This window comes from Anolis carolinensis, chromosome 2 (assembly GCF_035594765.1).
Source record: "Anolis carolinensis isolate JA03-04 chromosome 2, rAnoCar3.1.pri, whole genome shotgun sequence".
Lineage (NCBI taxonomy): Eukaryota > Metazoa > Chordata > Lepidosauria > Squamata > Dactyloidae > Anolis > Anolis carolinensis.
This window is the reverse complement of record NC_085842.1, coordinates 6,300,099-6,324,136: the sequence shown is the minus strand read 5'-3', so window position 1 is coordinate 6,324,136 and position 24,038 is coordinate 6,300,099. Positions and strand designations below refer to the sequence as shown.

At 42.3% G+C, this 24,038-nt stretch overlaps 3 protein-coding genes and 1 long non-coding RNA gene across 8 annotated transcripts in view; 2 read left to right on the top strand and 2 right to left on the bottom strand.

The window, feature by feature from the left end:
- tap2 (transporter 2, ATP binding cassette subfamily B member) overlaps positions 1 to 8,587 on the top strand; it is a 30,154-nt gene extending 21,567 nt beyond the window's left edge. Inside the window, exons 8-12 of one of the 2 annotated variants that reach the window (XM_008123835.3) lie at positions 3,310 to 3,498; positions 3,613 to 3,786; positions 5,092 to 5,251; positions 6,178 to 6,314; positions 8,100 to 8,587. In XM_008123835.3, coding sequence (XP_008122042.2) covers positions 3,310 to 3,498; positions 3,613 to 3,786; positions 5,092 to 5,251; positions 6,178 to 6,314; positions 8,100 to 8,291 — 852 coding nt within the window. In that variant the 3' untranslated portion in view covers positions 8,292 to 8,587. The other variant, XM_062972933.1, reaches the window with a different exon arrangement.
- Positions 8,588 to 9,275: 688 nt separating this feature from the next.
- Positions 9,276 to 24,038, bottom strand: part of LOC100559565 (H-2 class I histocompatibility antigen, Q9 alpha chain) — an 80,962-nt gene continuing 66,199 nt past the window's right edge. For 2 of the 4 annotated variants that reach the window (XM_062972936.1, XM_062972938.1), the window contains exons 8-9: positions 23,078 to 23,111; positions 19,407 to 19,536 (exon numbers count right to left, since the gene is read on the bottom strand). In XM_062972936.1, coding sequence (XP_062829006.1) covers positions 23,092 to 23,111 — 20 coding nt within the window. In that variant the 3' untranslated portion in view covers positions 19,407 to 19,536; positions 23,078 to 23,091. Of the gene's footprint in view, positions 9,604 to 19,406; positions 19,537 to 23,077; positions 23,112 to 24,038 lie in introns of those variants that run through there. The other 2 variants (XM_062972937.1, XM_062972940.1) reach the window with 2 other exon arrangements.
- On the top strand, positions 13,433 to 19,311 carry LOC134296893 (uncharacterized). Its single transcript, XR_010003715.1, has 2 exons — positions 13,433 to 14,134; positions 19,136 to 19,311. It is a non-coding gene; the product is annotated as an uncharacterized LOC134296893 (long non-coding RNA).
- Positions 14,063 to 16,254, bottom strand: LOC134296892 (ADP-ribosylation factor GTPase-activating protein 2-like). Its single transcript, XM_062972955.1, has one exon. It carries the CDS (start codon positions 16,252 to 16,254, stop codon positions 15,505 to 15,507), a length of 750 nt encoding a protein of 249 aa, XP_062829025.1. The 3' UTR covers positions 14,063 to 15,504.

The window sequence follows — 24,038 nt, the reverse complement described above, 5'->3', positions numbered from 1 at the left end:
CTTACGGGGCCCGTCTTGAGGGGGCGGCCGTCTATGGCTTGCACCACACGGGCATTCTTGAAATCATGATATTGTAATCCCAGGGAGTCGGCATACTCTCTATCGATGAAATTGTTGGTAGCTCCAGAGTCTATCATGGCGTGGATCATGACGGGTCCCCTTTTTGCTGACCATAATGTGACCACGAGAAGGAACAGGACCCCGGTTGGCGGCTCTTGGATGGATTTTTTGACCGGGTTGGCGAGCCTCTCTACACCCGGTCGTTGGCTTCCCCCGCCGGCTGTGTGTCAGTCGGCTCAGACGTCTTCGTCTCCGTGGAGGACGCCGCCGCAAGACGGGCGGCAGGCTTCCCTTTGGCTGGGCACTCTCTGGCGAAGTGGCCCCCGTTCCCGCAGTACCAGCAGAGGTTTAAGCGTTGACGACGGGCCTTCTCGGCGGCATCTAGTCTGGGACGCACATTGCCCAACTGCATCGGCACCTCCTCGCCTCCTCTGGGGTATGGGGTTGGCGGTGGGGGTCTCCAGACCGGACGTGGCTGAACGCTGGCGGGAGCGGGGGGTTTTGCCCCGGCTCTACCGCCCTGGCCACGAACCCACTGTTTCCTGTTGGCAATCATGACTTCAGCCCGTAAACATTGATCAATGAGTGCCTCGAGGGTCTGGGGAGGATCCACCTTGGAGATTTCTTCCAGCATTTCAATGTTGAGACCCTCCCGGAATTGTCCCCTGAGGGCTACATCGTTCCAGCCGGTGTTGTGGGCCAGCACTCGGAACTCGGCTATATACTGAGACATAGGTCTGTCTCCTTGGAAAAGGCGACGGAGTTTGTGACCGGCTGCCTCCAAATTGTCCTCGATTCCCCAAGTCTCCTTGAGGTGGTCCAAGAAGTGTTGCGCTGATCTTAGGTGTGGAGAGGCTTGGTCGTACAGTGCCGTCGCCCAGCTGGCCGCTGGCCCGTCTAGAAGACTGTAAACCCATGCCACTTTGATGTCTTCTTGGGGAAACTCGGCAGCACGGGCCTCTAGATAAGCTTGACATTGGCGACGGAAGACATGAACCTTAGAAGCTTCTCCAGTAAACTTGGTTGGCAACGCCATGGCCGGAAGACGAATTCCGCGTTCCTTCAAACCCCTTATTTCTCCATCCTGTGCATTGAGCTTATCACGGATTCGGTCCACCTCATCCTTGTCGATGGTGTAGGTAATCGGCTGGCCGCTCGGCCCAGGTACGACTCCGGTAGACATTCTGGCCGAGGTTAATTGGTGCTTAGGGTGGCGGAGTCAAACTGTCAAGACCCAGGCTGCAGAGCACCAATAACCATACACAGAGGCCAGAATCTATCTAATATCTTTATTGAAGGAATATATAAAGTTAATAAAAACAAGTGTAGAAAATGGTCCAGAATTAGACCTTTCAGGAAAGGTCAGTATTAGTCCAAAAAAGCAATGTCCAATAAGAAATATTAAGGTCCAAAGTTGTAATCCAATAACCGAAACACTCACTTTGCCAAGCAAAGTGAGGGGAGATGACAAGGTCCTTTAGTCCATGAAACTTGAGCGAGGCTAGGAAATAACTTGATACTTGAAACAAGGCTTGAACGTGGAACAAGGTAACTAAGAACAAGAGCAAGGTCCGTGGAATAACTTGATAAAATCCGTGGAACAAGGCAAGGATTGATCCTGGGAAACAAGGCAAAGTCCGTAGATAAACAAAGGCTGGGAAGCAAGGCGAAGGCTGGATAGCAAGGCAAGGCTTGAGCAGGAGCGAGGCTTGAATCGGAGCGCGCTGTCCAGACACAACTCGCTCCGTAGGCTGACAAATTGACTCCGCGAAGTTACTACGCGGGTAAAACACCTAAATAGAGTCTAACTTTCCCGCCGAAGCAGTTCTCTGGGAATCAGAACCGAAAGCTAAACTCTGAGACCAGATGTGAGACTCCCCAAAGATTCTCACGAGAAGCAGTCTTAATTGGCCACATTCTTAGCTGCAATCCTCGCACTCCTGCGCGAAGCTGATTCCAAACTTCTCTGTTGTTTACAAAACTCCCGGCGCAAGAATACGGGAGAAGTAGGCTCTGGGCTTGTTTGACATACTTCTGGGAGACAACTTTCTTGCAGGTGCAAGGTTCCCAGATCTGCCTGGGAAAGATCTGGCTGAGAAGAATCCAGTTCAGACTGGGAAGGTAAAAAACCCAAGTTTTCATCTTCATCAGGAATTACAATGTCCTGAGCAGGACTACAAGGCCCATGGGTCATCACAGTTGTACACAAAGAGTTCCAACAAACAGCACTGCACCCAAAGAGTTAACGGCAAGGTGGAGTTGCCAAAGCGAGCCGAAGTCCAAGAGTCCTCGCGGGGGGGGGGGGGGGGAGGGGGGGAGCCCAAAGAGACGTCATTTCCAAGTCTGCCAAACAGAGTCGTCGTCAAGTCAGTCCACAATCCAGGAAGGGAGAAAGCCACACTCACGAGGAGTCAGTCCAAGTCGAAGATCCACAGGTAACACGAACTCCAGGCTGCAGAAACCGGACTCAAAACCCAACACGAGAACAGGCAGCGACAAATACATACGATACAATAATAACTTTGCCTTCTGCAAAGGTTCCCCATTTCAGAGCCTACTTTTATCTTACACATCATCATCTGATGATGAGCTGGCCTCCACCCCATCACCATCTCTTACAGCTGACCTTGTCTTCACACGTGAACCCCTATTTCCATCCCTCCAGTTCCTCCATCTCTTGTCAAGACTTAAGCTTCCCCATGATTCAGATGTATCTCCCGTTTGCCAATCGTCATGTCCCGAAAACCCCACAAAGGTGTCACTAGAGGTTGGCTCTGCACATATATCCCTTATCTCTTGTACCTTAGTCCAATCCACTGTGTCCTCCCCATCCTCATCACTTCCAGACCCATCATTCCCAAAGAAACCCATAAACGACTCATCATCTGTGGGAGAAATAAGTATATCCCGGATCTTCTTTCTCTCCCGTTCTTCATCTGATTCCTGTTCCCGAGTAACCCTCTTTGTGCCTCTATTCCCATCCACCACATATCCTTCCTCGCTCATTGACTCCCCGCCACTAGAAAACCCTTCGAATGAGTCTTCATCAGTAGGTGTCATAAGTATATCCCGGATCCTTTTCCTTTGCTATTCTTCATCTGACTCCTGCTCGCGAGTAGCCCTTTTCCCCCTTCTGGTACTCATGCTATTGCTTGCAACATTACTTACAGGCTCTACTACAACAATAGTGCTGCCTCCCCTGCCTATGTATTTAGTTTAGCCCTGTTTTTTTTCTTCCTCCTTTTTCAGACCCTAATGTATATATATGGAGATGCCCTTAGCAATGTGGGGGCTGCTAAAAAGGTGTTCGAATACCTTCGCCGGGAGCCTTCAGTTCGTACAGAGGGGATGTTGGCTCCAGAGGTCCTCCGAGGGCACGTCTCCTTCAAGAACATTTCTTTTTCCTATCCCTCTCGCCCTGACGTCCAAGTTGTAAAGGTATTGCTATATATCTTTGGACAAAAGGATGTTTCTGTGCAAATCAGTATGCACTTTTCTCTCGGCCTCTTCTCACTTTACCTTTCACAAACTGCCTTCATCCTCCCCCTACAGAATGTCTCTTTTGATCTTCATCCCGGGGAGGTGACGGCGCTGGTGGGGCTGAACGGCAGCGGGAAGAGCACCTGCGTGGCCCTCCTGGAACGGTTTTTTGAGCCCCAGTCGGGGGAGATCTTGTTGGATGACATCCCAATCCAGGAGTATGAACACAAATATCTACACCGGCAGGTGAGGAGCCACAGGATGTGGCATAACATAGCAACTTGTGTTGCACACCTCTTAGTCTACTCATCTTAAATCTGAGTGGAGAGTGTTTCCTGGGGCACATGAAACTCCCTGGCTGTGACTGGCTGAGGACCAAAAGTGGGGAATATTTTTCTTGCAGTTTTCCATCCTTGTTTGGAAGATTTGGTTTATCAAACACTAGGGGAAAGTTGGGTATCATCTCTGAGTATATAGTGAAACATGAATGAGTGATAGTTTCATTGGCCAGTACCCTGGTGCCCCAAATGTTAGATCTTTTTCTGGATATTTTTGACCAGTTGATTCCAAAAATGGCACCAGTTTTCCCCTATCAACTGTATTGTTGAGATACAGAACATATGCCATCTGCCACTCTTCATCTGCTTGTCATAGAAAACCATGATCACCATATCTAGGAAACTAGATCCAATGCAGTCTATCCAATGCAATTTTCTGAATCAGTGCCCCCAGTAATCCTGGGAATAGGCCTAAAAAACAAGACATAAAACTATGTTGCACCCTGTTATGGGTTTGGTGTTTAAGAGCTGACTTAGCTTAACCAAACAGTGAATAAAAGCTGTTGGAAGAAAAGTCAATCCCTTTGGTTTTCCTGTTGATACAGAAATGGGAAACACCTTTCACACTGATTCCTTCATCAAGTGGAGGAAATGAGAATTTTACTCAGGGCAATAATGCAGATCTGTGATTTAGCAGGTGCAATGAGTCTTTTGTTCTAATAGAAAATATAATTTTACTTGGAGAACTGCTGCTTCTACTTATACCACCTACACACTTTTTGACAACTCATTTTTGGATCTAAATTATAGCCATGTTTTGCACTTTCACTTTCTGCTCTTTCAACCAATGCTAATGCTTTTTTTGGCAGTTTCGCACTATCAGTTGACTTGGTAATTGATTTAGCTTAGTTTAGTTTTGCATTTGTGAGTTTAAAAAACCCTGGGTTCCACTTTTCAATCAATTTGTTTTCTGATAGTGGTCCAGTACTTACCCTGTCAGATAAGTGGGGATTTCCTTTATTAATAAGTAATATAATCAATTTATATCATCTCCAATTTTAAAAATTCACCTTAAGGTTTTAAGGCCAAATAAAAGCTAAAGAACAAGCAAAACACCAGCTAGTTGGGCTCATGGAATCTACCACAAAGATGGTTAGAAATCTGTGTAATGAATACAGTCCACTCTTGCCACCACTGTACTCTCCCACAAAGGATTTTCCCCATAGGTCCAACAAAGCATTATTCCATATCAATGGTTTCTTCCTGTCTGCAGGTGGCACTTGTGGGTCAAGAGCCCATCCTCTTCTCTGGATCCATTCGGGACAATATTGCCTATGGGGTGGAGGACTGCAGCATGGAGGAAGTGACTGCTGCAGCCGAAGAAGCCAATGCCTTGGGATTTATCCATGAGCTGGAAGGAGGGTTCGGTGCAGGTCTGTGTTATTTGTTACTTCTTATTGTGAAAAACTCCAGAGCCCTTCAGAAAATCCAACTATCCTTGTCCCTAGCCTTACAGCCAGCCCTGAGCCATATGCTATGAGTTTACACCAACCATTGAAACTCTCTCAAACAGTAAGGGATTGGGGAGAAATGAGCAAGTATACAATTAGCCTATGGCAGAGATGGCTTCTCTAAACGGAGACATATAGAGGCCTATTTACAGCTAAGAAACCTCAGAAATCAAAGTAGAAAATAGAACCTCATGTTTAGGAGTGGTATGCCAGTGTAAATCATAATACCTGTGTAGAAGAAGAAGTTTGGGCAGGAATAAAGGGAATACTTCCTTCCTTACTTAAACGATCCCTCGTGGCTGAGTATGATTGCCTTCCAAGTGTAGGGTCTTGGTGGTGGGTCTGTGGGTGGCTATAGAGGCCTATTATTTACCCGCATGTTCTTCCACAGTGAGGACATCGGTTTCAAGGTGGAAGGTGGTCCCAGTCAGGGTTGGCGTGACACACCTTCCTCTTGATATGTTTCTCCCTTTCGCCCTCCATTCATAATAGATAGCATTGTGTAGGAGTTTGAGTGCTGGACAATGACTCTGGGGATCAGTGTTGAAATTTTTCAGTCATGGGCAAGTCTCACTCCCAGCCTTGGAGGAAGGAAGAAGCAAAACTCTTCTGAATAAATCTTGCCAAGAAAACTCCATGATAGATTTCCCTTGGGGTTGCCATTAGGGGCAGGACAGGGCAGACTGGCTGACTGTCTTCTAGTCTGCCCTGTTGCCTCCCCTCTTCAATTCCTTTCTTAAACGGAACCCAGGAATCCACGTTTAACTCCATCATGACCTTCCTTTCTTGTGAAGACTCTTCTGTGGGCAAGCTTGACCTCCTGCCTCTTTCTCTCTCCTTCCTTCCAGATGTCGGGGAGAAGGGAGGCCAGTTGTCTGCAGGGCAGAAGCAACGCCTGGCCATTGCCCGGGCCCTGATTCGGAAGCCAAAGGTCTTGGTGCTGGACGAAGCCACAAGTGCCCTGGATGTGGAGAGTGAAGCTGCGGTGAGTATCCAGTGGATTGGAGTGGGAGGACATTAGCCACAGGTCGGCCATGGCTAAGCCATATAGAAATAATCAGTCTGGGTTCCCCAAATATAGTCAACCCTCCATATCCATAGGTGGAGTCAACCACCTACAGCAGTAGTTCTCAACCTGTAGGTTCCCAAATGTTTTGGCCTTCAACTCCCAGGAACAGCTGGTAAACTGGCTGGGATTTCTACAGCTTGAGATATATATATATATATATATATATATATATATATATATATATATATATATATGTGTGTGTGTGTGTGTGTGTGTGTGTGTGTGTGTGTGTGTGTGTGTTTCAAAAAATAAATCTTAATTTTTCACTTCATGCAAGCGACACTGATTTACAGCCCCATTTTATAGTAGAATGGAACTTGAGCTTCCATTGATTTTGGTGTCGATGGGATGTCCTTAAATTAAGCTTCAGCAGATACTGAGTGACCCCTGCACTTAATAATTGTTTTCATAGTTCTACTTATATTTTAAAATTAATTTTAATTTGTAAATTCCCCTGGGCTGCAGTTTTGATGAAAAGCTGAGGGATAAATCAAGGTAATGAAATTCTATCTTGTTTTAACTATGGTGTACGCTGCCTTAAGTCTCATGTTAGCAGAGGGGAGGTATATAATGATAATTATGATGAAGATGACAATATCATCTGGAATCCTGTTGTAGACGTACAGATGAGTAGTCATCATCATTACATAGCTATACTGTGACTTCTGACCCAACCCACCCTACCCTCTTCCCCAGAAAGCAGCTGCTGCAGTCGATGAGGGTCCATTCTCTTATTGCTTGGAAAGCAGCTGCTGTTGTCCCCAACTCCTTCTGTAAACAATCTCTGCTGCTTGCAGCTCTTCTTCATTCGGAGATCACTTCTGTTAAGTATGATGGGAACATCATTTCTTGTGGATTATATACAACATCCCATAAATATAGCCTTCCTTACAAAGTTATCACAAAGAGTATTTTGTGGATTTTGGTTTACAGTTATGTTTAATTGTAGGTAGAGTTTTTTTTTTTAAAAAAAGGTAAGTATTTGAGTTAGCACTGCTTGAAGGACTGGTAGCCAGTTCAGCACCCTGAGGCGGGTTGCCATAGAAACGAGGGTGGAGCCAACTGCCGTTCGGTAAGAGAGGGCAGATTTTGAAAAAAGAGTCAGTCTGTGGTCAGGGAACCACAGGGAAGGCTGGTTCTAAGTTATTGAAAATCAGGAAAGTTCAGGTTCTAGCCTGTGTCGTTTTAAATAGGTCAAGTGACTTATTTAAATTAGTAGTAAATTAGTAGTTTGAGTAACAAAGGGAAGGAAATCCCAGTAGAAGTCTGTAGTGATCAGTTAAAATAAGAAACATCAGTTGGAAGGAAAAAAGTTACACTGCTTAAAGGAAGAAATAGTCCTCTTGAGAGTTGTTTCATTGAATGTTATCATTATAAAGAAGTGTACCTCTAAGACAGAAGCAACATTGAAACCGTTAAGCATATGTACATCAATAAACTTGTTACCGTTTTCTATCATTCAAGCCTCTAGTACGTACATTTTAAGTCAAGCTACGCTCCACTTTAAAAAGGGAAAAACATCTCCCTTCATCCTTGGTGGTTACGACGTTGCAGTATTCAATGCTGAAGACATTGCAAGTTGTGAATGAACACTAAGTAGCCTGGTGACTCTTCTATCTGTGGTGGAAGAGGATCTTTGTGTGTTTAAGGAAGCGAGACACATAAAGCTTGTAATGCTGATAAAACATTTCTTCCCCATAGATCCAGCAGTCGGTACTAAGCCGCCAGGCCCGGGCAGTGCTGGTGATCGCTCATCGGATGCAGACGGTGGAGAACGCTCACAAAATTGTGGTGCTGGAAGGTGGACAGGTTGTCGAGGAAGGGACTCACTCTGAACTTTTGGGCCAGAGGGGCCCCTACTTCAGGCTGGTCCAGAGGAGCTCCACTGAGTGACATTGGAGAGGAGGACGACGCTTTGTGGTCAAAGAATTCTGTACCCTTTTCTGGGTGCCAAGGATATGTTTAATAAGACATTGGATCCCGAATAGAATCTGCCAGAAGGAGAAAATGGACTCCACAGGAATCAGGAGACATTATATAGTTGTCAGATATTAAGACAAATAAAGGCAACTTTTTTTAAGTTTAGAGGGGATTTTAAGGAGGATTTAAATGGGTTTGACTGAGATGTATGTTCTTACCGTGTGTATATAAGTAATAAACATGTTGACAAAACCAACTAGAAAAAATGATTTATACATGAGTCAGTGTATGGTCTTCTTGGTACTGTGGTGTTGCTTCTGGCATTTTTTGGGTATCTGGCTGCAGGGCAAAGGGGATGACACCAAAAGTGACTGCCTTCTGAAACCCTAGAATTCCCAAGGGATATCACCCCATGGACCTCCTTCCATAGTACAATCCCTGTGATGCATTTTCCTTTCTAAGCAACTTGGGGGTGGGGGTGGTTTACTCATGAGTAAGCAAGTGATCACACCCCTTTTTAGTCCAGGCTGCCTCCCTTCACATCGATTGTCAATACCCTGTGTTTGTGTTCCAGTTTTGGTTCCTTCTTTGGTTTGGGTGGAGTTACGTCCCTCTCCTCTGGCTCCTGGGGGCAAGCCTGTAGCCAAAGGGGTTGTTTAGGGGTTCAAACCACCCTAAAAATGTTTGGGTTTTTAAAAAACCAAACTGGTTTACTCATGAATTTTAACTAGTTATCCCAGGCATGGTCAAACTGACGGTGACCGGGTGACCAGGTATGGGTGAACTTGGGCCCTCCAGGTGTTTTGGACTTCAATTCCCACAATTCCTAACAGCCAGTAAATTGGGGGAGTTGAAGTTCAAAACACCTGGAGGGAGTGCCGAAGTTGGCCTATTCCTGGGTTATCCGATTGCTAAGTCTACGAGAAGCAAAAATTAGAGTCCTTCTAGAACTGCAACCAAATTTTGACAATTTATTCATACTCATGACCTACCTTTCTGCCAATTTACAATGCAATAGCAACAATAGCCAACATAATGGAAGCGAACAAGTTGTAGCAGTAGTCAGCAGGCAAAGCATAAGGCATATGGGGGAAGCATTTGAAGTCCCCCATGAATGAGACCATGAATGGGGCTGGTTGGCTTTGCTGGCCCAGTCATATGACAGGGGAGGAGCTGCAGGCTATTTAAGGCTGTTACGTCCCCAGCTGTCGTCTTGCTTCAGCATGAGGTAGGAGGCAGGTTCCTCATGGGGAATTAGGGCTTCCCTTCTACACTGCTAGATAATCTGGGATAAACAGATAATCTGGAATCAGATCCTAGGATATAGGGCAGTGTATATCCAGCCTGAGGCCTACATTTTATTGCATGCCTCATGTTAAGAGGTAATAACTTGGTCGTGGTTTGTTTGTTTCTTTGGCTTGCCATGATTATTTGCTAGTAAATATGTTAGCCTATCCATATTCATAATCTCTAGAATTTTGGTGTGCCACCTATTGAATTCCGGGGTGTCTTTGTTTTTCCATAGCTTAGCATATACCATTCCTGCGGCTGTAGTCAAGTAATTAAATAGAGTTTCTTTATTTTTATCTATCTTGATATCTAGTAGTCCTGATAGATAATATGTTGGGTCCATTTTTATATTGATTTGTAGCATTTTTTGAATTTTTTAATGTATCTTGGCCCAATAAACCTTTGCTCTTTTACATGACCACCAGCAGTGGAAGAAAGTACCATCTTTGTCCCCACATTTCCAACATTTATTGGATACTTTTTTTATAGTATTTGGATAGTTTTTGGAGAGTCAGATAGATTCTATATAATATTTTGAACCAGTTTTCTTTTATATCTGCGGCATAGGTTAATTTCAAACTATAATTCCACACTTTTTCCCATTCATCAATTTTTATAGGTCTTCCTATGTTACTTGCCCACTTTACCGCAAGTCTTTAATAGTTTCCGTCTCTGTTGTCCATTCCAATATCTTTTTATAGATATTGGTTATAACTTTCCTATCCATTTTCATTATTTTATCCCAAAATGTTTCTTTTTCTTCAAATACAAGTTTATTGTCCTTATTATATATTTCTTTAATTTGCAAGTATTGAAACCATCCCACTTTTTAAATCTTCGATTAATCTCTTCTAAACTTTTTAATTCATACTTGCTCATAATTTTTTCCAACAACTCTCTATATTTTGGCCAAATGTCACCTCCAATTTCTCTCCTGTGAAATGCTTCCATTGGGGATATCCATAAAGGAGTTTTTGAAAAAAGATTTCTTCATGTCAGGCTTTAAGTTCTTGCAAATATATTGTTTCAGACTTCATGTTAGGCTTTGTATCTTAACTGTATATTTGGAGGCCACATTTGGTTTCAGGCTTCATTTTTTGCATTATGTCTTTACCAATCTGTTTGGAGGATGCCACTTTGCTTCAGGCCTCATGTTGGGCTTTAGACCTTTGCTGGTATATACAGTAGAGTCTCACTTATCCAACATAAACGGGCCAGCAGAACATTGGATAAGCGAATATGTTGGATAATAAGGAGAGATTAAGGAGAAGCCTATTAAACACCAAATTAGGTTATGATTTTACAAATTAAGCACCAAAACATCATGTTAGACAACAAATTTGACAGAAAAAATAGTTCATTGCACATTAATGCTACGTAGTAATTACTGTATTTACGAATTTAGCACCAAAATATCATGATGTATTGAAAACTTTGACTACAAAAATGCTTTGGATAATCCAGAACGTTGGATAAGCGAATGTTGGATAAGTGAGACTCTGCTGTATTTGGAAAACTTCATTTTGTTTAGGCCTCTGATTAGGCTGTAAGCTTTTCCCAGTATATTTGAAGGCATTCATTTTATTGCAGGCTTAAGTGTTCGGCTTTATGCTTTGGCCAGTTTATGGATGGAGCCTGATTTCTGTCAAATTGTATTGACACAGTTTTCAAGTGTTTCCAACAGGCCCATGGTATTCTTTTGTAATTACTAAATTAAGAGTCATTTTCAGGTTTTTTAGACTTGAAATTTTGTAGCTAAAATAGAAATTTGATTTAATTAGGTCTTTATTTTGTGTTACGGACCTACTCATCATGGTTTGAAGACAGTGTTGCTGGGGTGGTCCCAGTGGGAGAGGACTGTCCTCCCTGCCTGGCTTGTTGTCACTGCTAATGGGTTGCTTTGCCTGGTTTTGCCTGATTGCTGCTGCTCTGCTCTCCCTCTTTGGGAAAATAAGTTCATAGAATAGTCGAGTTGGAAGAGACCTCATGGGCCATCCAGTCCAACCCCTGCCAAGAAGCAGGAAATCGCATTCAAAGCACCCCAGACAAATGTCCATCCAGCCTCTGCTTAAAAGCCTCCAAGGACCCAGAAGGAAGGCTCTGTTGTTTATTGTGTGGTTGTGTTGAATGTTGTGCCTCCTGCATGGATTTGGTTGGCTAGAAGAGGAGGGAGGGAAGGAAGGACGGAGGAAAAGGGAGAAAAAGGTGAACAGGTAGACTCACCCACCTGTTCACAACAGGAAAGAGTGCCTTGGTTGGCCTCACCAGGGCATTTCCAGTTGCTGAGTTTGCCATTTCATTTTTTTCTTTTCTGCTTTTAAGTCTTCTCTGCCTCCCTCTTGCCTCCTTTTCCTTAAAGGCTATTTAATGCTAATCAAGCTGGCCAATGGCAACATTCACTCTTGCCTCCAACAGACAAGAGTTCTTTCTCCCACCCTGGACGTTATTCCACAGGGATATAAACCCCACTTGGCTCGTTTCTAATATACCTCACAACCTCTGAGGATGCCTGCCATAGATGTGGGTGAAATGTCAGGAGAGAATGCTTCTGGAACATAGCCGGACAGTGTGGAAAACTCACAGCAACGCAGTAGTCTCTTCTTTCTCCGGATCAAAAGATAAGAGCTTGTTTTGCTACCACCAGGGGCCCAAACTCTTTAGCGCTTCTGTAATCTTCCTCCCTCTTCTGTCCGCCCCCAGATGGAGGCCCGGGATTGGCCGAACGGGAAAGACTCGGCCAATAGGGAAACGGAGATCATGTGTCGTCACCGGGTGCTGGGGAGAAGCCCGGCCGCAGGCGGAGAATGTCAGCAAAGGGAAAGCGAAAGTGGGCCAAGTCTTTCCTGGAATCCGCTTCCAAGCTGGGCTTGGCAGGAGGAGGGGGGGGGGGAAGGGGGGGGGGAGGGTTGTGTCGCATTGTGAATCCGCACCAAATGGAGGGAGTGAGAGGAGAGCAGCCTGGAGTCAGCAATGCCCTCTCAACCCAAGTCTTTTACACATTGAGCCCCTCTTATTGCACTGGCCTATTCACTAAAAGCCTGATCTCACAGCCAAGTTTCTACCTTTCTTCTAAAGGCTAGGAGAGGGGGGGGCTGATCTGATGTCATTGACACCACTGAGAAGGCCCTGCCTCTCGTTCCCACCAGTCGCTCCTGGGAAAGAGGTGGGACCAAGAGTAGGGCCTACCCGGATGATCTTAATTTCCAACGTGGTCGGATAGGTAAGCTGGGCCAGAACCGTTTAGAGCAGTGGTGCTCAACCTGTGGGTCCCCAAGTGCCGCCCGTTGGACCATTTGGAGCTTCTGAACAGTCTTCAAAGGCAACCCCATGTAGAGCATGTTGCAGTAATACATTCAGAATGTAACCAGAGCATGGATCACCGTGGCCAAGTCAGACTTCCCAAGGTACAAGAATGCTGGGTTAAACTCTTGTGCCAGCAGAACTGATGACTTGAAGGTTGGGTTGCTGTCCTGAAGGTTGCCGGTTCAAATCCAACCTGGGGAGAGTGTGGATGAGCTCCCTTTATCAGCTCCAGCTCCATGCGGAGACTTGGATGTTTGCTGAAATCTGTTGAACTGTTATTGGGGGAGAGGGGCATTGTGGTGGTGTAGAAACCTATCTGTGTTCTTTCCATTTTGTTTTTGTCTCTGGTGCCATTTTTGAAAGGAAGTCACATCAAAGAACACATCTAAGTGAGCTGTGTGTATATGCCTTGAAAGTTGCCTGTTGACTTATGTGCAACTCCATGAATTTCAGGGTTTTCTCTAGATGTAGTTTCAAGATAGGCCTTCTCATTATTGGGCAACACATCTGGGGGTGTGATCCAGGTAAACAAAAAGTTAGGGATGCATTGGTTTAAGTTACATTTATTTGGGATCAGCATCCCTGATATAGAACTTTTGATTTTCCAACCTGTAGAAGCCAAAAAAAAGTTATTTTGTAAAATAAAGTGAGAATGACTACTCTTTGACTTCTGAAATCTGTGGTTTCAGTTTTTCTGAAACTGAAAGACATCAAGTCTGGTGACAGAAGGATCGTGAGTCTTTGTTGGTTTTAAAGTTATTCTCATGGTGAAGTCAAGTCTTGCTAGCTGAGGCCAGACCATAGAAAAGTTACTTTGGGGACTCCAGTTCTAGAATACCCTTGCCATTAAGGAAGAAAGTGATAACACTTCAGCAGATGATAACACATTGAAGAAGCAAGCAACAACAGTGATAAAAGGGGGAAAATTCTCTTTATTTGTTGCCATCCGAATTACTACAGACATTTAAAAGGTCAGATACATGATCATATAGCAAAACTTTTAAAAGATGTTAGCTTCATTATTTATGGATGCAACTAGTTAAGAAAAACATTCAGTGCTTGTTTGTATATATGAAAACCCGTATCCCCCCCCACAAAAACCCCTAATTTTGTAGAAGTTACAACAATTGAGAGCTAGAAATTCAAGGAAGTTCTCCAAACAACCCATCACATTTTTTTTTTAAAAAAGCAGCAGTGATCCCTCAAGAATGAACAGGTTTTGGGTGGTGAAGAGAGGTGAGGCAGGGAATGGAATCTTTTTGATCCCACCGCTGCCACCAATTGAGGAGGACTGAGGTGACAGGGATGGAATCCTTTTCTATCCTACCGCTGCCACCAATTGAAGAGAGCCCAATTTGTGGTACTCAACTCAGGCAGGGGGAAATCTTTGTCTAAATCCCACTACTGCCTCCAATTGAGGAGATGTGCGCGCGTGTGAGAGGGAGGGATGGAGGATGTGTGAATGTATGACAGGGATGATTTAGTGGATAAGGAAGGATAACGGAACTGATTGGGTTTAAATGAGTAAAGATGGTAACTTATATAGAAAAGTACGGTAACTTATATAGATAGGTACGGTAACTGCCACCAACGTGAGGTAACAGGCTTACGGAAAGGCAAGGAGACTTATCTTTATGAACAATAACAAAATTCAAGTTTATTTTTGGTACATAAGCGTATGGTTTCAATCAGTAAACGTTCCGGATCTTAAGTTACAATGTAGTCTTTCTTGAATGGATATTTCTTAAATAACTTCTCTTCAACACAGTATACTAAACTCCCCTGGTCAGCTTATATTCCCAGCCTTTCCCCTGAGTGACCATAAGCTGCCGTCCTTAGCTGATTTCCACAGCTCCTAATCTTTCCAAAACCTAACCGCAACTGTCCTTTTTAAACCCTCACAGCAACTAAACTAACTTTTAAAAGGGAATCTGCTCTAACTGTCATCTTAGCCACGCCCCTTTTCTCCCAAGGGAAGCTGTGTTACCATGGCAACCTACCAAATGCTGCTTCCAGCTAGTTTCCATGTTAGGCTTTTCCTTGCTAATATATAACTCTTTTTTTTCCCTTAACAAACAAATAAATAAAATCATATCAATAATCTCTGTTTAACACATAACTTCTCTACACCTCCCCCCTTAGAAAGATTATTTTTGCCTTTTCTATGCCTAGAATGGGCAAAAATAATTAATAAATACATATATACATACACAACAGTATTCTGAAATAAAACACAAAGTTAGATACAATACATAAATCATAAAATACAAACCTTCACTGTTGCATATACACATAACATGTCCATATCTTACCATTCAACATACAAACCATAAACGTATTGGTCACCTTTCCCATTGTTAAGATTCACAAACCTAAATTAAAAGACATTTTAAAAATACATTTTCCATAAATCATATTTGTAACAGTTTAATTTTCATTCAGGGTTATTCCCCAAGTCTTTATTTATACACTGGACTAAACATCTTCCGATACTCAGTACATTTCATAGGGATCTTCTTCATGCCACCTGGCACAGTTCATCGATGTTTCCTTCTGCGGAGCATTCCAGAGGTTAACATGTTGTTGGGGATAATTACACTCGTCCTTCCCAGCAACACAATGAACTCTCTCTGTCCCAAAATGTTTTTTTGCGAAACTTCCAAGAGTAATTTAAGAAGTCCTGCGAAACATTGTCCAAACATTTTTGTAGAATCTTGAAAGTAAACTGCTGATAGTTAAAACTACCAATCCCCATCACGTCAGGGTCTTTACCACTCTCTCCATCGAAAAATAACCTCCGCTTGCTTCTTGGTTTGGCTGACCTGTCATAGTAGCTCTTCTGTCTCTGCTGGGCTACAGCTAGATGTTCTTGTGCGATGTCTCTTGCCACTCTCATTGTTGACTGAAGATCGGTCAAATATTCAGCCACTGGAACTGTATCAGCTTCCCGTCCAAAGAACATATCAGATGAGATGACTTTGGCCCCTGCAAACTTCTGCTGAGCTTCATTGGACTCCACTACTGATATCTTGCTCTCTGTCTCTCTTCTGTTAATGGGTCTGTCACCAATAGGCCGGATGCTGGAGATGGCAATGTCTGCCTCCTCCTCCCCTTTGTCCATTTCCCAAGAGGAGTTGTCTGTCTCCCACTGTGAGCTGAAGGCATCGCCTAATGAAAAAGGATTATCTTTGTACTTTGGTGGTCCAGATGTGAAGCTTCCGATGTCTTCAAAGAGATCTAGCTGGGACTGTGTGGACTTTGTAGTCACTGGCGTTTCTTGTTCTATCACTTGCATCTCAGAGAGGACAGAGTGAGAAATAGAGCTCCTGGACACCAAGCCCATGCCCAACCGCTCTGCCTGTTGCTCCTTCAGTTTCTCAGCCACCTGCGCTTGCCTTTCAATTTCAGTGAAACTCTGACTATGTATTTCTGACCTTTCTTCTGATTTCAAACTTTTGCTTTCTCTGTAAAGCACACCATCTTTTGTGACAAATTTATTGGGTAGTTCTTCTGCTGATTCCGGAATATTTTTGGCTTGTCTAAATAAAGGCTTCAGGGATTCATCTTCCTCCTGAGCTTGTTTAATTTTTTGAACTCCCCGTTTTACTAACAATTTCGGTAATGGTGGAACTGGATTCTGGACCCTGTTCAGATTCCGGTTGAATAGGTAAGCACACTGCTTCTTGAATAGGGCTTCTGTTGTAATCTTCCTTCTCCTCACACAACTTTTTCCAGTTCTTAACTTGTCTAGCTAGCTCATTGCCGATTAAACATTCATGAGGGATATCTGAACTAATTGCAAAGTCCCAGATCCCTTTCCATCCATTGTATTCAATTGGGAGAGATACTACCTCAGCTGGTACAGCTGGTCCCAAACCCTTTAGATTTATCTCAGAGGTGGGCTTTTGATATTTCTGAGGTACCGATTTTGGGTGGATAACACACACCTGGGATCCTGTATCCCTCCAACCTTGTTTTTGTTGGTTCACAATAGTGATAGGCTCAAAATAATCTTCAGAAAAATCATCGGATAAAATAAATAAACATTGTTTCTCCTTAGGGACAGTCTCAGTACTGCTTAGCAACTTAATATCACCATTAAGAGTATTTTCTTTGGGCTCTTTATTCATAAAGAAGGATGTTTTATCTCTTCTTAAAAGAGGACATTGGTATTTTAGATGATCAGACTTCCCACACTGATAGCACCTTGCTTTTACCTCAAGTTTGGTCTGATTAATTACCTCAGGCCTCCTGTAGGCGGTGTTTTCTACTGCAGGCGTCTTTTTGTATTGTGTGTGTGTTTGATAATTGTAAAATGGCGGTTTATTCTGCCTTCTCTCACTTAGTCCCTCATCCTTCCTAAATCCTTCCCTCAGAGTGATTAATTGGTCTGTCATTGAAGCTGCTTCATTGGCAGTTGATGGCTTTCTGTCTTGAACTAACCACCGATAATCTGAGGGCACTAATTGAAACAGTTGTTCCAACTTAATTAATTCCCTCAGCTGTTGAAAATTTTCCACTTCTGAGGTTCTGAGCCAACTATCAAATAATTGAGCTTGTTTTGAGGCTACTTGTGCGAAGCTTTGGTGCTTTTCTTTCCTCAGAGATCTGAATTTTAAACGATAAAACTCAGGTGTGAGTTGCAATTTCTGTTGTACCTGCTTTTTAAAGAAATTATAATCTCTGTGTGACTCTTCAGGTACATCACCATATATTTCTAACAATTTCCCACAAATTTGGGGTCTTAAATAAAGCATCCATTTTCCCTCATCAATTTCAAAATCTCTGCAGCACCTCTCAAAAGAAATCAAAAACTTTTCCACATCATCATCTTTATTAAACTTTGGGAATCTCTTCAGAAGTAGATCAGACGCTTCAGTCCTACCATTCCCTTCTTGGTTAATAATGTGTGGTTGAGACAGTGCCAATTTCTCTTTTTCCAATTCCAATTGTCTCAGTTCTATTTCCTTATCCTTCTCTAGCTGCATTATTTTCAATTCCTTCTCTTGTTCCCATCGTTTTTCCTCCCATTCTCTCTCTCTTTGCTTATCCTCCCTTTCTCTTTGCTTATCCTCCAATTCTAATTTTCTCAATTCAATTTTATATTTAAGGGTTTCCCTTGTCTCAGGGGTTTGCTCAGAGTCCGAACTATCTCCTTGGTATTCACTAGCCTCTCCTGCTAATTTCTTTTGTAGTCTAGTAGCCATTTTCCTTAAATTTTACCTCACGATTTCTTACTATGCGGTCTCAAGGCACTTAGTTTGAGATGTTAAACGTATCCCGCCGCTTGGCACCAATTGAAGAGAGGTGAGGCAGGGAAGGAATCTTTTCCTGAATCCCACCACTGCCTCCAACTGAGGAGAACTGTGGTGACAGGGATGGAATCCTTTTCTATCCTACCGCTGCCACCAATTGAAGAGAGCCCAATTTGTGGTACTCAACTCAGGCAGGGGGAAATCTTTGTCTAAATCCCACTACTGCCTCCAATTGAGGAGATGTGCGCGCGTGTGAGAGGGAGGGATGGAGGATGTGTGAATGTATGACAGGGATGATTTAGTGGATAAGGAAGGATAACGGAACTGATTGGGTTTAAATGAGTAAAGATGGTAACTTATATAGAAAAGTACGGTAACTTATATAGAAAAGTACGGTAACTTATATAGATAGGTACGGTAACTGCCACCAACGTGAGGTAACAGGCTTACGGAAAGGCAAGGAGACTTATCTTTATGAACAATAACAAAATTCAAGTTTATTTTTGGTACATAAGCGTATGGTTTCAATCAGTAAACGTTCCGGATCTTAAGTTACAATGTAGTCTTTCTTGAATGGATATTTCTTAAATAACTTCTCTTCAACACAGTATACTAAACTCCCCTGGTCAGCTTATATTCCCAGCCTTTCCCCTGAGTGACCATAAGCTGCCGTCCTTAGCTGATTTCCACAGCTCCTAATCTTTCCAAAACCTAACCGCAACTGTCCTTTTTAAACCCTCACAGCAACTAAACTAACTTTTAAAAGGGAATCTGCTCTAACTGTCATCTTAGCCACGCCCCTTTTCTCCCAAGGGAAGCTGTGTTACCATGGCAACCTACCAAATGCTGCTTCCAGCTAGTTTCCATGTTAGGCTTTTCCTTGCTAATATATAACTCTTTTTTTCCCTTAACAAACAAATAAATAAAATCATATCAATAATCTCTGTTTAACACATAACTTCTCTACAGGTGGGCACAAAGGGGACGAGAATACCCCCTGAACCCATTCAAAAAGAGACAGTTTGTACTCATAATGTATAAGTAACGAATAGCACTGCAGGCAATATATATGTATTCCAGAGCGATTGTTTTCCTCTTATGTAAAGCAGATCAATTCAATTTAAACAGAGTATGAATAAACTATTTATAAAAATCAGATGAAAAAGCTAAGCTCATTCTTTCAGCTGCAAAATGCGTCCTAAAATGCTGCAGAAAACATAAATCGCCTCAATCCCAGCTCCCCGAAATCAAAAATATTCTCAAAATCTTTACTGGTGGCAAGAAGGTGAAAATCAGCAGAGAAATCCTTGAAGTGTTTAGATGGATGTATTCTTCCTTTCTTCTCTTCCATGGCAAATTTGCCAGTTATACTAGGGAAAGTGAAACAGGGAAATGTTTAAGAATGAGGAGACATTTCATACAGATTGAAGAACGAGCAAGGAAAAAGATCTCACTGGAGGGTTTGTAAGCAGAGTTTTGGGGGGATGACATCCTTCAAGGGTTATAATGGGAATAAACATCACTTCTTCTCTTCTTTTGAATTAACATATCATTAGAGCAGTGGTTCCCAACCTTCCAAATGCCAGGGCCCCTTAATACAGTTCCTCATGTTGTGGTGACCCCCAACCATAAAATTATTTTCATTGCTACTTCATAACTGTAATTTTGCTACTGTTCTAAATCCTAATGTAAATATCTGATGTGCAGGATGTATTTTCATTCACTGGACCAAATTTGGCACAAATACCCGATATGCCCAAATTTGAAAACTGGTAGGGCTGGGGGGACTGATTTTGTCATTTGGGAGTTGTAGTTGCTGGGATTTATAGTTCACCTACAATCAAAGAGCATTCAGAACTCCACCAATGATAGAATTAAACCAAACTTTGCACACAGAACTTCCATGACCAACAGAAAATACTGGAAGTGGTTGGTGGGCAATGGCCTTGAGGTTGGGAGTTGTAGTTCACCTACATCCAGAGAGCACTGTGGACTCAAACAATGATGGATCTAGGCCAAACTTGGCACAAATATTCAATATGCCCCGATGTAAACACTGGTGGAATTTGGGTAAAATAGTCCTTTACATTATATGTGTTTTCTGATGGTCTTTGGTGACCCCTCATGAACCTTTCAGTGGTCCCGACCCCCAGGTTGAGAAACGCTGTACTAGAGTGTGACAAACAAAGAAATATTCCAGATATCACAGAGACTGCTTTTGGTCAGGGGAAGGTTTCGAATTGTGTCCAAAGGGATGAAGGAAAACTGCCTTTCAGGTCTAGTAACTATGAAACTGTATTTGCAGACCTAACATTTAATATGCAAGGGGGAAAAATAGGTTGTTTAGGATGGATGTTACATTCTTTCTAGAAGACATTTAAGTGGAGAACATTTGAGAGTTGGCTCCAGCCAATCCTCTTTCAGCTTTGTGTCCCTGCCTCCACCAGGCAAGATAACTGCAGCTGCCACCAGAATTCCTCACTAAACAAGTGCCACCATCAAAATGGAGGCAGATTTATGGATTGCAAAAATGCAGGATGTGGCAGAGATGGACAAACTGAGTAGGCTTAGACAATTGCCAGATCCTTACAAATTTGAAGATGAATGGCAGCTTTTTTATTGACTATTTAAAAGAAGAAAATTAAAATATTGGTTTGTTTATAACATTAAGGGAAAATTAGAAGTGCAGGGATATAGGAATAACAAGAAAAGAAAAAAATTAGAGAAGTTAGTGACAAAAATAACAGGGTTGTTGTGTGTTTTCTTGGCTGTATAAATAACAGGATCTCCAATGATATCCTAGAGATCCTGGAATGTTAATCTACCAGAGATAAGATTTATGACAAAAATGATAGATTTTTTGGTTATGAATAAAACAGAAGAGACAGGATAGGAAGTGTTAATTGGCACTTCCTATTTTCCATTTCTCAACTTGTCTATATTCTTGGTTTCAATACACTGTACACTCACTTTTCTATCATTTTTAGATTGGAAAAGTGTTATTTCTCATTTTTTAACATCATAGAAACCTTTTTTATATTAAATAACAGTGGACGAAAACGAAGATGGAAGTTTTATTTTACTCAAGTGATATTTATCTTTACTGTTCTAATGAAGCAAAAATCATATGCAGAATCATACTACGTATTTTTGACATTCATATTGAAACCTGAAATATATACAGAAAGTGACTTTCTATATATATTTGAGATTTCCATATTATTGTCAAAAATATGTACAGTAGAGTCTCACTTATCCAACATTCGCTTATCCAACGTTCTGGATTATCCAACGCATTTTTGTAGTCAATGTTTTCAATACATTGTGATATTTTGGTGCTAAAATTATAAATACAGTAATTAATACATAGCATTACTGCGTGTTGAACTACTTTTTCTGTCAAATTTGTTGTATAACATGATGTTTTGGTGCTTAATTTGTAAAATCATAACCTAATTTGATGTTTAATAGGCTTCTCCTTAATCTCTCCTTATTATCCAACATATTAGCTTATCCAACGTTCTGCCGGCCCGTTTATGTTGGATTCGTGAGACTCTACTGTAGTATGATTTTGCATAGGATTTGTGCTCATTAGAACAGTAAAAGCAAACATCCCTTAAGTAAAATAAATACTAAGTAACCAAAAAAATAAAATAAGGTGTAATCACTAAACTAATCTGTTTTAGTTTAGTGCTGTTTTATTTTTGACTTATTTTGTTTTCATGTAATTTGTTCATATGTTTCTTTCTTGGCACTGAATGTTTGCCATAAATGTTGGAAACCACCCTGAGTCCCTTTGAGGAGATAGGGCGGTCTACAAATAAAGTTTATTATTATGTTAAAAATGCCCTGGTTCTATATCCACTGTTGTGCCCTTCCCCGTTCTTCACATCTTTGCAATAAAAAATTGTGGGGGAAAATAGAGAAAAGCAGATTTGTCTGACTATATCAGATTTAAAATGCCTACATCTATTAATTTGGTCAACTGAATGGAAATGAAAATTGTGGGCAGATAAAAGAAAACTTCTTTTCTGGATCCAATTTGGAAGAATCTTTCGAGTGGTCTATAGAAGGTTCAGAATGTTGTTCTTTACTTCTTCAAGTTATCAGTTATTTCATTTCATATGTGTATATTGTTAATTTTGAATAAAATGTTTGCTGAAGAATGTCAAACTTATTTCTGTCGTGTAGAAACAATTCCTATCCTTTCCATGCTATTTCTACCTCTGGCACCAAATTTTCTGTTAGGGAAATTGTGCCCAGGAACACTTCTTCATTTAATGAGGTATATCAGGGCAGGCTGTGGCGCAGCTGGCTATTAACTAGCTGCAATAAATCACTACTGACTGAGAGGTCATGAGTTCAAAGCCCGGGTTGGGTTAAGCCCCCGACCATTAAATAGCCTGGCTTGCTGTTGACCTATGCAGCCCCGAAAGACAGTTGCATCTGTCAAGTAGGGAAATTTAGGTACGCTTTATGTGGGAGGCTAATTTAACTAATTTACAACACCATAAAACTGCCAGCAAAACACGAGGAAAGGAATGAGGAAGTACAGCCACTAGTGGACGGTGAAGCAACAGCTCCCCCTGTGGCCGGAATCGTGAAGCTGGAAAAATGTTAAATGCCTCTGTGTCTGTCTATACTGTATGTTGTTTGTTTCTTGGCACTGAATGTTTGCCATATATGTGTTCATTGTAATCCGCCCTGAGTCCCCTTCGGGGTGAGAATAAGGGCGGAATATAAATACTGTAAATAAATAAAAAAATAAATAAATGACAGGACCACCGCCCTGTAACTCCCCCCTTGTCAATTTCTGTATGAAGTTTGGAGGGAGAATTCCCCCCCCCCCAAAAAAAATCTTGGATTTCCTATCCATGATGTTTGATCCTGTGCCTTCCCACCACCATTTACCTGCTTTGAAGTTGCTAGATGGGCACAGCAGAACCTGGAAAAAGACAGAAGGAAACCTTTCCTTCAGCAAAGAGATGATTTCCCAAAGAGAGAACAGACCAGTTGTCTGGGGACTGAACTAAACAGGGTTCAGGATCTTTGAGGGGAATTGGCCAAGCTCTGCAATGGGCTATGTCTTCACTGGCTGGCCTCGTGCCATACACAGTGGTTTCTGTTCCGTCCCCCAGGACGATGGTTTGCCTTACTTATTGGTCGTTTGTTTGTTTTCCCTCCTTTGCAAAAGCCCAGGAAAGGTGGCTTGAAGTCTGCAAGAGCTGGCTGCAGTTTTCTTTGCAATGATTGGTCAAAGAGTACAACATCTTAGGACCGCCCTTTTTACCAGGGTCTAGTCTCCATTTTAGAGTTTCATTCTGGCTATAGTCTTCCAACGTGCTGGAGCTGTGCAAGGCTAACTGGGACAAATCATCCTCAAAACCAGGCCAATCTAAGCCTATCCAAATTAGATAAGTATTGAATTATATTGATATGGAATAGGAAATCTAGTTAAAGGAGCAGGGTTATTCTGTCGCTTCTAGAACTAATCTTTGCTGTAAAGATAGGGAAGGAAAGAGTTTCTCCTTCTAATATAGGCAGCGTGATTAGGGTATAGTGGTTTTATAATCACTTTTGCCTTCTGGAACCAGGGATAATTCTGTGACTAAAACCTATAGAAATTTGTTTCATTTTCTGCAACTTTAAGATCTGTGCCAGGTTTACAACCTTGTATGAATAAACATCCTTTTTTGAAGTTATCCAGACTCAGTCGTTCAATATCTATAGGACAGCTTATAGGGATTTGCAGTTCGCCCGGATAAAGGACAGCACGTTTCAGTTTTATAGTTTTTTATTGTCCGGCGGACGGCACAGTTTTGAGGTAGATCAGCGGTTTTTCCGCTTGAGCTAGCTTGCACGGCCATAGAGA

What these genes read in the sequence shown, in the direction of transcription:
- LOC134296892 (XM_062972955.1), bottom strand. Translation starts at nt 16,254, where the DNA reads ATGGGCTTGGTGTCCAGGAGCTCTATTTCTCACTCTGTCCTCTCTGAG.